Below are 13,403 nucleotides of genomic sequence, written 5' to 3'. Positions count from 1 at the left end.
AATTGGTTAAATGTGTATCAATAGACTATGCTGAAACAGTTGGTGGTGATCGTGAAGAAGATGAAAACAACAACTTACAATATCTCGAAGAATATCTACAACCGTTGACACCATCCAGTTTTCCACCACACAAATTACTGTAGAAAGAAGGATGTATCCAAGAAAGGTAATGTAGTACATCTTCCGCGGATTACATTAGACAACAAAGGAGATCTTGATATGCCATTCGTATTAAAACGTTAACAGTTTCCTGTTAGAATAGCTTTTGCAAAGACAATTAACCAATCTCAGAGCCAAACATTCAAAAAAGTTGTTTTATTTAACAGAGAGAAAGAAACGAAATTCAATCATGGGCGGTTATACGTTGCGTTGATGCATATGTAACAATTCCCATGAAAATAAGTTTGTTTAAATTGTACATCTGCAAGCCCATACGTGAGCGACAGAACCACAAAGAGGCTAGCACATAGCGTAGGCCCAGGGGTTGGCGAGCGAAGCGAGCAGGGGGCAAAGCCCCCTAGTGTGTGTGTGTGTGTGTGTGTATATACACATACACACACAATGTATATTTGCAAAGCTAATTGTGATACTGTTGATTACAGAAACCATACAAAGCCTAGTTCTGGTCAAATGGTGCCTCTCTTTCATAGTACATTTCTAATGTGCAATTAATATTTTACTGCATCAGATGAATATTTTGTACAAGTTTTGTCTTGCCTGACACTTTATACAGAATAGTGATATTTTAATTTAAAATTGTACTAATTTATATAGATTTACTTTTCACATTTTTCGACATTGATTCTTACAATACTAGATAAATTCAAGTCTCTGCTAGCACATGATGTTGTTACTGTGGAAACTTAAAGCTCTTGGCAAGCACAAGGTATTAATCCTTCCATTTTCAAAATGGCTATGACCTGAAATTACATGCATATTGTGGCAGTACAGAACCTACATTCCAATCTCTTGTATAGACAGGTGTACAGAGTTAAAGGTACATAGTTTAAAAATGTTAAATCAAGTACCTCCACACACGTCTCAATCTCTGTATACTTATTCATGATAGGAAGGATTGTTTCCATGCTGCTGTGTTCCACCAAGTCTGATTTATTTCCCACCAAGATCAATGGCACTCTTGCAAGTTAAAAGATGATAAACACAATTAGGAAACACAAGAAAAAGAATAATAAAGTAACACACTTCAGCAATTTAGAGTCAGCATAAAGTAAACAGTCATCCCTCAAAATGTGAACTTCATCAGTCAGACTGAAAAATTCATCAACAGTTTGACATCAGTCAGTGATTTAAATTTCAATATCTTGAAAAATAAGCTACTAATGGTCATTAATCACGTGGGGGGAAAAAGAGAGTAGTGGGAGAAGGCTCTAGAAAAGAATAATCACAAAATTTATAATAAAGAAAACACTGCATCTTGACTTTCCTATTGTGCTTTTGTTTTAAATCAAATTAAATATCATTAAACCACTTAATAATGCGGAGCATCATATCTGCTTGTAGAGCAAATCTGAAAGCCACAATAAAACTGCTCTCTGTACCTGCTGTCCTTATCGGTACGATCACTAATTAGGGGAATCCATCGACTGGTCACCTTAAAAAAATAAATAAATAAATAAATAAATAAAAACTTTAATAATTTGGCTGCTGCTAAAGCTATAACTTTTGAAATATTTTCTAAATGGATATACCTTCTCTATTGAAGTTTTATTGTTCACTGCATACACAATGCAAATTACATTGGCCTGAAAGAAGAGCATAAAATGTAAAGTTGCAGCTAAAGGAAAAAACAAAACAAAAAACAACAACAACAAATAGCAGCATCTCAAGAAAATCACATACCTTGGAGATCTCCTGGGAAAGCTGCTCATCTGTCTGCTCAGCTTCTGGAGATGAAAAGCATAAGCACTGTTTACTATGCTTAATAAAGACTTTAAATCTGACGGTAACAATAGCTATGATAGTTAAAATTGACAGTAATTATAGTTTATTTGCACAATAGTGCAAGTAAAGTGAACTTCTGTTGTAAATTTAAAAATAACTAAAAGCCTTAGGTTCTGTTATTGACATTGAGAAATGAAGCACCTTTTGGAAGCCAATCTGATAAACAGTTGAAATACAACATTTTGTTACATTTCACTTGAGCTTTTCTTACCTGAATAATCTACAATGTGCGTTGGGACACGCTCTGGGGTGACATCAGCGGGAATGGTGATCTCCTCAGCTCGAAGTGGAACCTTAAATAACGCGTATCAGATTACAGTTACTAACATGTTTCAGTAATTTCTCTTTGATGCATACTACTACCTGAATGACCCAGACTTAACATTATAATTTTCTTTTATACCACAATTGTCCTTTTTCAGACCATTTCACAGTTATGTAAACTAGCAGGCATGAAAAGACGGGGTAGTCTGAAAATTACAAAGAAGGAAATAAAGCCAAAGCCAGAATCCATTTGCACATAATTTTTGATTTGCAACATTTCATGTTTCACAGAGATCTTAATTAGTTTCAATTTCCATTATCAAGCACTTCTTTTTTTCTATCTAAAAAATGACTTGCTCAAATAGAAAGCCCATCAATGGTAAAGAACACTATACTGTTACAGGCAAGAGGAATGTAATTTTTCAGAGTTATCATTACTGACAATGCCAAGATTTTTATTCTCATCGGTCTGTGCACCACTGTAGGCAAGGGTTTGAAAAATTCCAGGTGACAGATCCCCAGGCTGCTGCCAAAGAATATCATTCTAGTACGCAAGATCAGACTAATTTAAAAAAGGGTGTAATTTGGAAAACACAAAGAATCTTTTTTAGAGTTGGAGGTCTCTCTGACCCCCTCCCGATATGTTTATTGCTAAGCACTTGGAGTAGTGAGAAAAGCGCTATTATAAATGCAAAGAATATTTATTAACTGTCATTAAAACTCTAAAACTCAGCTTTGACCTTCTAATGTTCTACTTTAATTGTTTAAATACTTATATCTCTCCTACTTCTATAATGTAAAATAAACCTCTTCCTTATATGACCGGTTACTGCAAAGCCCTCCACTATCACAACACACAGTAACACAACCAACAGCACAATGCTCAGAACTATTAAAGAGGACAAACTGCCAATTATTTAAACATGTAGATTAAAATTACTTGAAATTAATGCTGATAAATTATCTCAACTGTATTGCCAGGCTTATTGTACAGTAACACTGCTGCCGCTGATTTGGTCACACACACAAAAAAAAAAATATTCATGTGTCACACGTTTACATAGAGTGAGTAATGGTTAATCTGATGATGGATTAGGCATGGGCTAAACTACATTAGTAAAACAGTTTGAAACTTGTATCAGTGTCAGTGGTTCTCAAAAGTGTAGCCCACGGAACTCCTGAGATGTACAAAGATAAGTCAAGTGTGACGCTCCTCATATCTGAACAAAGTGACTTTTAAATTGGTCAGAAATATCAGTCTATTATACAAAAAGTTATAAAATTCAGGCTACCATCCAACATCTGCACTAGGAAATTAATTTAGGTCTATGAGGAACGGATCTAAAACTTCAACTGTGAAGCACACAATCTTACTTATTTGCTAAGTAACTGTAAAGCTTCATTGACTTTGCCATACATTGCCACGGGGAGTACCCAAAAGAATTAATAAACAAGAACAAGTGAAAACTTTATTAATGAACAAAAAGTTAACAGTATGCATGCCTTCTCTGCTTTTTGCCAATGCCATTAAACTGCCCAAAAAAGAATTAAATGCCACCATCGGCTGCTGTGAATCAGAAAACAAGCCTGAAGCCTGTGATTTTTTTCTTATGTTTTATAAATGCCTTTAGTCCTTTGTGTGCTGTTAAGTAAATAAAATTACATGAACCACCGATGATTTGCAGTATGATCACTGGCCGCTGCCTCACCCAATCACACTATTTCAACAAATCCATAGAAAATAGTTGGACTAAAACTAAACTGTCACTTTATTTATAGCTTTTTGTTGCCAGATTGTATGAATCACACTCTATCGACTGTGCAACTGAGCCCTGCAAAAGGCTGGCATACTAGCATGTGTATTTCTTGCCTTATACCCAGTGCTGCTGGGAAATTAAAATACAGGTATTTTTACTTTATTAAAACAAGTATTATATTAGGTTACTCGTTACTTTAAAAAATAAAAGGAATACATAATGTGTTACTTTAACATATTACCTGCAGCACTGTACATTCAGCTCATCAGCATAAATTTAGCTATTTCCGAAATACTGAGACAGATTAATTCAATAAGGAGGAGGAATAATGCAATTTCCCAAGCATTTGCCTCAGGAATATCATTTTTGTGGATGTTTCCACCCGTGGCTGCTGACAAGCTTGTGTGGAGCTAAACACACACGTAGGTGAACCGAGTACAACGGACTACAAAATCCTTAATTGTAACCCAGTCAATGGTTTACATGGCCAAGTAATCAGGTCACTCCAGGAGAAATCTGTGTGTGTCAACCAGATTTCTCAGAGATCAATAAGTTTCTCTAACCGGAATAAGGGTTTACATGGCCTTTACAACAACAACAACAACAACAAAAAAAAAAAAAAGGTTTCTGTGAAAAACTGTAATAGCACATGTAAATGCACTCATTGCTAGATTATAGTTAAAAAAGGCAAAAAAAGGGGAACTAATAAGAAAATAACAAAACAGGTTAAGCATTTAAAACTAGGGCACACTTTCCTGAAAGCCAAGAAAGAGAAGAGAAAACACCCGATACCTGAAAGACAAGATCAATTACAGAAAAAATTAATCGCTGATTGTGAAACTGGTCACAGTGGGCCCCCCAGCACTAAACTAAAAAAAAAACTGATCTGTGTGTGTTCATCACAAAGTACTGTATCTGTATTAATAAAATATCTTCAATGAAATGATAGAGAGAAAAAAATGAAGGAGTAAGAATTACTAATATGCTCTTGATCAAAAATCGTTAAGATGATACTCTCACAACAAAGAGATCTATGATTATAATAATGATTTTACATGACTGAATGAAAGCACCAGCCAGCCATATTCAACAAGGACTGGCTCCTAATTAAGTCACTGGGTTGTTACAAAAACAAGCAGCCATTGCATTCCACCAGGATCAAACATGAGGACCTCTGTACTACAATAGCGACTTTTACTTGAGTGCCGTTTCCTTCTGCTCTGCTCTGGTTTATTTCCTGTGATCTCTTTCTAACATTTGGCACTTGTGTAAATTCAGTTCCTTTGATGTCTAACCTTTATTAGTCAATATGCACGTCTCTCTTTTATATTCACTTTTACATCAGTCTAGAGAGACCACCTGTGGCCACTGAATACTTTAAATTTTATGCTTCTGCTGCATCACTGCACTCATTCTGCCTACTGTTATACTATCTCTATGGCCGTGTGGTCCACGGCTTAAATTCAGGAATTTAAAACATAAAAACTAGCAAGAATGAATTAGAATTTTTGCATTTTTAACATATCTTTAGCAAAATAAATAAATACCCGTATGTTTGACGACTTTATAGAACAGACCTCAGTCTAAAACACTTCAAGTACCACTGACCTATATGAAAAATGTCTTCTTTTGACTGGATGAATATATTGGTTATGATTTATGTTTTAAAAATTAAAAAAAGAAAGAAAACTGAATGTATACAATATTTCATTTGCCTTTTTTTTCTGCTATTGGTGAGACTTAGTAATCCTTTTCACTACTCTAATAAAGCAAAATATTTGTTTCACACATTTGGGAAAAATGCCTGCAATTGTATATAAACTTCAGCTGGATTTTAATCAGTGGGGGCAAAAACCCCCCCTTTAAAAAATTATTTCTTACCCTTGTTACATTACACAACTTTTCCTACAACGTTCACTTGTTTTGTTTATTTAAAAAGTCTTTAGAAAATCACAGTGAGTTGCCGATAGTAATATTACAAGCCTATCACTCAGTTATAGCAATTTTAACAGGAGCTACAAGTCTCTGCAACTTGTTAAAACAAAATTGATAATATTAATAGTGTTAAAATTAGCTTGATTTTTTTTTTCTCATAGCAATTCACACCTTGTAGGGATGATCCCTTGTTTGTACGAGTTACAAGTTAATGAAAGCTTAAGCAGTTGCACAATGAATACAATAATCACACACACCCTAAAGAACAATGATGACTTCAAGGGAAGAATTAAAACGAGCATTTCAGAAAGGCTTAGCGAACTAAGGAGTCTCCACAAAGGTCTGTTCAATGCTTCGTGTTTCCTTGGTGCAGGGCACTTTGTCATGTTCTAGGGTACTGCACACTGACCGGATGTGAAAATGAGTTGACCTGACCAGCTTCACTGTATTTTTGTAATAACTTAGATGAACCCCAGTTGGACATCATGAGGGGACAGTCACTCATTGTCTAATATGACACTCTCAAAAATAAGATTCAGCAATAGCAGCTGTTAAAGCTGACATACTCTCCAACTAGAGGTCATGTCAAGTTATGTAATATGACCCGTTCTTATAATTCAAAGCAAAAAAAAAAAAAAATCACCTTGCAATGACACGTCTTGTTAAACCAAAGTGCCATTTAACTCTTTCTTCAAATCTATATATCAAAACTTGAATTAAAAACACTGAAAATACTGTACCCTTCTTTAGAATTTATACATATTTACATTTTTTTTCTTACCAAAATTATAACCACCAAAGCTAACCCGTGATTACAGAATTGTTGCTTGGGATCTGATGGCAAGTTATAAAATTATTTCCTCATTTGCCTCTGATAAAACATGCATTCACTTCAGAATAAATAAACAAACGCCAGATAATAGAATAAATACTTGTTCCAAGGAAGGGAACCCAAAACTCAAATAAACCTTAATAGCCACAATTTAATAAAATGATAAAAAATGTGTTGCTGACACACCTAATCCTAAAATTTTCAGAATATGAGGGTAACTTCTAAAACAAAGCACATTGTTATATTTCATCTCCTCATCAAGTGACACACATTAAAAGAGCAAGAAGTAGAACGAGGTACAGCCTGTAATGAAGAATGATGAAATTAGTGAAAGCAGCTTAGAAAGGCTAGATTTAATCTGCATTTATAATCTTGAAGTACTTGCTTCGGCCAAGATAACTGTTAGAATATTACAAACAGATTTCTGCACCAATTATAATTAAAGTCAGGCCTGTTTTATACAACAGCTTACCTCATCTGGAAACTCTTCACTGACCAGCGACATAATTAAAGATGTTTTACCAACTCTCGCTGCAAAACAGAACAAAGAGTAGCGTGAAACCACAGTGGCAGCTGGCTTAGGGACATAAATAATTTAATTATAAACTAAAACATCACTGTTCAGTCTTCAGGGAACATGAATATTATCTCAAATTTGTTGCATTTTTTGCAATGAAAGTATATCTTAAGACAGGTACAAAACAAAGCGCTTTAACAATAAAAAATTACAGATTTCTGTAGGAACTTTCTCTTCTGTCATGTCTCAAATGATGCACATAACACACATCAGGAATTAAATGATCCGTGGTATAATTCAGGCTTAAATTTATGAAAAGCTACAACCATCATTTATAAAGTGGACTGGCTATCAGAAACAAAATCATGTTAATGATCATAACTGACAAATTTACTATTACTTGAAAAGACAATTCCAGGTACCGTAAGAATAAGCTTCACATTGTTTGGAGTCTAAAAAATGAACTGATTTGCATGCTCAATCGCAAAAGGTTTTTATAATGAAAGTGTAAAAGGCAGGGGTATTTTATATATTTTTGTGTAACTGTGAGTGTGTATCTGATGACAAACATTCCATAAGAATGATATAAATTTCAACACTGATGTTGACCCTGCATTATAAGACAGAGGTGTCAGTTCAAATAAACCTTGTAGCATTTTGATACAACACCTAGCACTATGGTGCATCTTAAACACCAGCAAAACCATTGTGGACTATAGGAGGTCCAGAAGAACAGAACATGAATATTCATACATGAGGAGGCTGTAATGTGTGTGGACAATATCAAGTTCTTGGGTTATCTACATCACATCGGATCTGACCTGGTCTTTGAACACATCTCACCTGGTAAAGAAGGTCCAACAAAGACTCTTCTTCCTCAGGAAGATGAGACGTGCTGGATTCTCCTCTCGGCTGCTCACAAACTTCTACAGATCCGCTATAGAAAGCATTCTCTGTCACAGTATGACAGTGTGGTACGGCAGTTGCACAGCACATGACAGGAAGGACTTGGAACGGGTGGTGAGAACAGCACAGGGGATCGTGGGAAGTCCTCTCCTAGACCTGGACTGTGTATATGCTGGAAGGGTGCAGAAGAGTGCCAGATGTATAGCTGTGGATCTCAGCCATCCGGGAAATGGACTGTTTGTACCACTGCCTTCGGGAAAGCGGTACAGAAACATAAAAACACGTACCCGCAGACTGTAAGACAGCTTTTTCCCCAGAGCTGTGAAGTCCATCTGCCCCTGCTGATACACACACACATACATCTACCCCTAACCTGTCCCCTGTAGACATGTACACACACTTTCCCTCGTAATCAAACACACACTCGTATTCCTCCCCTGCAGACCCACACACACAGATCACTGGTCTCTGCAGGCGTACTACCTCAGGAAAAGTCTGGACTTCATGATGTTTTATTGCTGCTGTCTTATATACTTATTATGTTTATTTTATTATTTATAGTGTATTGTGTATTTTAAGTATTCTGCCTTAAAGCAGAGTCCTACCAACAAAAAATTTTGTTATGTGTATGCATAATTACAATAAAGAATTCTATCTATCTTTTATTACTTATCATTTAGCTGACACTAAGGTACCTTACAACATCCGAGATACAACTGGATCCGCTTCTTCTGTTTCTCTACTTGGAGCGCAGGCAGGTGAAGAGACTCGCTTATAGTCACACAATATCAGCACCAGGATGTGAACTCACAACCTCAGGGTCTGAAGTCTACACTCCAAAGCCTTAACCAGTACGCCACACTGTATATTTTAGAATTAGACACTGGAGTGTAAATGTGTGTGTCAAGCAAGAAATGTACTTCTTTGGGATGTGCTACAAAATTCACATTATGAAGAGAAAATGTTGATCTGCTTCAAGCAAGATTAAGTTACAGTAACACGCACAGCCCTGCTTGGATTTTTATTAGTCTAAGTACTAATGAACATTTTTAAATCTTGTACATAGATCCAATTTTAATTCAGTTGACTTTTTAATTTCAAGTAATCAGGTAAATGGGTCTTCCCTCAGCTTCAGTGCAGATGCAGGATTATAATGATGTCACCCAGCCTGAGCAGATGATTAATGTGGCTAATTAAATTACATCTCATTCTCAACCACACAACTAAATCGCCAATCTAATGGGGCCTAGTAATGGCCTCTCCTCACTATCACTGTTAAACATTCAAATATAAAAGACACCCTTTTCCCCCAAATTTCCTGCATAACACCCAGATTCCAAACATTGTCCATCCAGTCATGCCCCTAATTTCTCACAAACAGTGAGGTGTTGCTTGCTTTTTTTTTTTTTTTTTTTTAAATTTCCTCAACTCCATTATTTAAGACACAATACATTACACTATCGGTCTCTTTTCACTTTGTTAAGAGTTACTCTTTACAAGGATCCGATGTTAGTTATGGTCTGATTTCCTCAATGTTCTTGGATTGACTGTAACAGACGGCAACACCACACACCCCCTCAATGTGCTTCAGTCACCTTCTAGGATAACGCGTAATTCACGTGTCAAACTTTGCCCTCATGTAGAAGTTGTGTCTTTGTTCACCAACTCATCTGCAAGTTTTATTTGCTTTTTTACATTTCTCATTCACTTCTATGACAGCTCTGGTTTCTTCTTCCTTTCTAGTCATGCATTCTTTACTCCTTCCACACATTTCTGTATTCCTTTAATTACTATCTTCTTATTCTTTTAAACTTTGTTTTTTGACCACCACAGTGCTTCTGTCCCAATTACTAATTTCACACAGTGTTTACTTTGTAGCTGGGTGACTCTTTTAAACTTTTCCATGCCACACAACACCATGTCTCACACTATTTCTTTTCATTTAAATGAATTACTCCATTTTGTTTCCATTGTGTACCATAGATCTTTTGCTATTTCACACATTTACAACATGTTACAGTTTCTTCTTCATTGCAAGCTTCTCTTGGGCCTATTTTTCCTTTTTCTAAATTCGCCTTGAAGCCTGCCACCCTTGTTGGTTACATTGCCCTTACATTCTACTACGCAATATCTTTATGTTTGTTTGTTAGGTCTTTACGTGTTGTCTGTTTCCATACTAGGCTTTCCAGAATTATCAAAAGATCAATGAGTATTGATTTTAACCTTTTTTTAAGTTGTTTCATTATTCATTTTTTATGGCATCGGCTTACAAATACACTTCCGGTTCGGGATGGCTTTTGACAATTGAGCATAATAGGCTACCAATGGACAAGGCTAGAGTTGCAGCCCTGTTTCTAGCCATTCACTGGAGTTAATAAGATGACAACTTCAGCCATCGAGGCTTCTGCCAGGTTACTTAATTAAAAAAAGACAGCCACAATGGCTGGAAATAAACCAGCTTTGTACCAGATGGAGATGGAAAAAAAAATCACAAGATACACGCAAGCCTGTCCGCAAGACTTGCTACTGCACAATACCAACTAAAGGGGCTGACACAACCAATTTAGTCAGACACTTGAAGGACAGACATGTGAGTGAATACAAAAAATTTCAAGAGGTAGGCATCTTATTTTTAAATTACGGTAACATGAATCAGTATAAGCTTGTAAACTGTTGCGTATGAAGCTGGGATGGGACTTTTTTTTCCCATACAGGTTAAAACATTTTGTGTAGTAAGTTTAAAGAATAAAGACAGGGAGTCTTGCAATTATTTTTAACTGCAGGCCAGTTTCATTCTGTGCTGTTCATTTAGGAGCAACACTCTTTTAGCACCCGGGTGCTCTTCCTCCCTTAAACCCTTCCTGCAAACTGTAACTTGTAGAGTGTTTCTTTTTTTACTATGTGCAACTTTAAAATCATATATTGCCACATTTAATATATATATAACATAGTGTAAGGCGCTATAACTTTGTACTGCTCAATTGCATAGAGTGCCGCTACTCCTCCACGTGCTCATATACACAGATTTAAACTTGTTTACCATTTACAAAAAATCTGCACTACTTGAAGTGTTTGCATTTAATGACTTAAAACTTTTTTTTCATCAATTTAATGATTTGAATGCATACAGAAATGCAATTTATTTAAGTTTATTTTTTATTGAGATTCCATTTCATACTGCATTGGGTATCAAAAATGGCATCAAATTTCAATACTCATCTTTGTATTGCATCAAAATTTGAAATTTTGGTATTGTGTCAACCCTATTCCATACTATTTCTGATTCATCATATGAAAAAAAAACATTACTATTAATTCTTCAAAGTTCTTTGAAGATAAACTTGGATAATTGACCAAATGTCTCCAATTTCCCCATTTTTCTGGACTTTCCTCCCCCTCATTTGTACTTTTTAATAGCTTTCCACTCTGTCACAATGTTCTGGTCCCATTAACACGATTGGTTTAATGATCCCTGGTTGTACAATTTGATTTTTCTAGATACAGGTCCAAATAAATATCTAGTCATATCTGTTGATTTATCGCAATTAAAGCTGTACTCCAAGTCTAGTTCTGTACCACATTCTAACAATCTGCACCAAGCCTTCACTCTCTAGTGCGGCTCTCTCAGCATCATCTTCTCACTCCTGGGACGGCTTCTCTACATTGCCTTCTCCCTCTAGGGATGCTTGCTCGGCATCAAGTTTTCACTCCAGTTACGTGCTCTCAGCATCGATTTTTCATATCCCTAACCTTTTCCCCTTTCCTTTGACTTCTTCGATGTCCTGCTTCCAGAGATGATCACTTTTTGTCACTCTGGTCACGCCCCCAGCCCCATTTTCACTTCAACGTCCTTTAGTCGGTACACAGCTATCACCTCCACAGAAGGACTTCTCTCTATATGTTGGATCCCTTCTCTTGTAATCGGTGACACCGGTAATTCAGACAGCCAACATCGACTCCTCAATCCGTCGAAAGCATGCCCTATATTTAGTGGGAAACCCTAGCACGCCGTCATCATGAACTCCTCATTTCAGATAAATCATCTTTTTTTTGCTATCGCCCCCACCCCCCTATGCCCTTAAGCTACTGGTGCTCCCGCTCTTAGCTCGGTATCCTCTATCCAGGTACTGATTTCCCACCCGTTCCCTCCACTTAGGCGTCGCCAGGTGAAGGTATGTCTAAAATCTTTGCACATGCATGCAACTTACGCTCTCCCACCAGAAGGATCCTCACGTCCTTCCTCATGTTGGCGGCCTCCTGCTCCTCCACTCCTCTCCTCTCCGGCTCTCAGGAGTGAGTGCTCCAGGCCTGCGATTCAGCCGCCTCGACACGGAGGACAAAGCGGACAACGCGGTTTAACGTGTATGGCTTCAACAGAGACACTCGTGACAAAGTCCACCGTTGGGCATTGCGAGGTACAGCAACTTCTACAGCTTCAGGCGCCAATTCACCTCACTCCTTTCCTTCACGATTTAGGTGACATTCTGCAACGAGCACAACTCTCAGTTCACACGCGCAAACTCCTCCCTCAGCGACAGAGGCCGCTACGGCGAACAAAGAGGATCAAACCGCGCGAACCACGATACTCGCTGTTCATATTCGCTAACTAAGCTAATCTATACGTTCACTATACAAATGTACTGTATTTGAGAAGGAGAGCTGACGCTAAGGTGGAAAAAAAGATTTCGAAAAGAACAAGGACGGTCTGTATTGGTAGAAACGAAAAACATAATTTTTAACAGAAAATTGCATCTAAAGTAGAAGAATTAGTATTCTAAAGTTTAAGGTTTGGTCAACACTACTGTATGATTGCAAGCTGTGGATACAACTGGATAAGTTTCTTCTGCAGCAGGATGTGGATGTGAACTTACTGGTGCATTGCACATATCGTAGACAGGGAGAATCATTAAAAAGAGGTTCTCCAAAAACTGAATAAGACCCTGGCATTGGAAAATACAATAAAAAGAAGAAAACTGAAATACTTTGGACACACAAAGGACAGGTTAGGTTGGGGAGCATGCACTGATACAGAGCGTTGCTGCACCCATCACGTGAAAAAACAGCTTGGGATCCTGGCTGGCAACCCCCCTAAGGCAGGCACTCAGTCCAGTCCCACTCCCCAGAAATGACCCTCTATCTGTGGCAGCCAGCTGTTACGTGAGCATCTCCTTGGCCTGGTCCAGCCAGTCAGGTCCTCAACAATGAGGATCCTGCGAGTCGGATCTAGGGA

General features: G+C 37.2%; 1 protein-coding gene across 2 annotated transcripts in view; it reads right to left on the bottom strand.

Moving 5' to 3' along the window:
* The window catches only part of LOC114664662 (mitochondrial Rho GTPase 1-A), a 53,468-nt gene extending 40,746 nt beyond the window's left edge, over window positions 1–12,722 (bottom strand). Inside the window, exons 1-7 of one of the 2 annotated variants that reach the window (XM_028818855.2) lie at window positions 12,382–12,722; window positions 7,223–7,281; window positions 2,174–2,255; window positions 1,861–1,904; window positions 1,710–1,763; window positions 1,560–1,612; window positions 1,029–1,137 (exon numbers count right to left, since the gene is read on the bottom strand). In XM_028818855.2, coding sequence (XP_028674688.2) covers window positions 1,029–1,137; window positions 1,560–1,612; window positions 1,710–1,763; window positions 1,861–1,904; window positions 2,174–2,255; window positions 7,223–7,281; window positions 12,382–12,418 — 438 coding nt within the window. In that variant the 5' untranslated portion in view covers window positions 12,419–12,722. The remainder of the gene's footprint in view (window positions 1–1,028; window positions 1,138–1,559; window positions 1,613–1,709; window positions 1,764–1,860; window positions 1,905–2,173; window positions 2,256–7,222; window positions 7,282–12,381) is intronic. The other variant, XM_028818856.2, reaches the window with a different exon arrangement.
* Between the last annotated feature and the right edge of the window lie 681 nt (window positions 12,723–13,403).

This window comes from Erpetoichthys calabaricus, chromosome 14 (genome assembly GCF_900747795.2).
Source record: "Erpetoichthys calabaricus chromosome 14, fErpCal1.3, whole genome shotgun sequence".
In the NCBI taxonomy this organism is placed as follows: Eukaryota; Metazoa; Chordata; class Cladistia; order Polypteriformes; family Polypteridae; genus Erpetoichthys; species Erpetoichthys calabaricus.
This window is presented reverse-complemented; position numbering and strand designations above follow the sequence as displayed.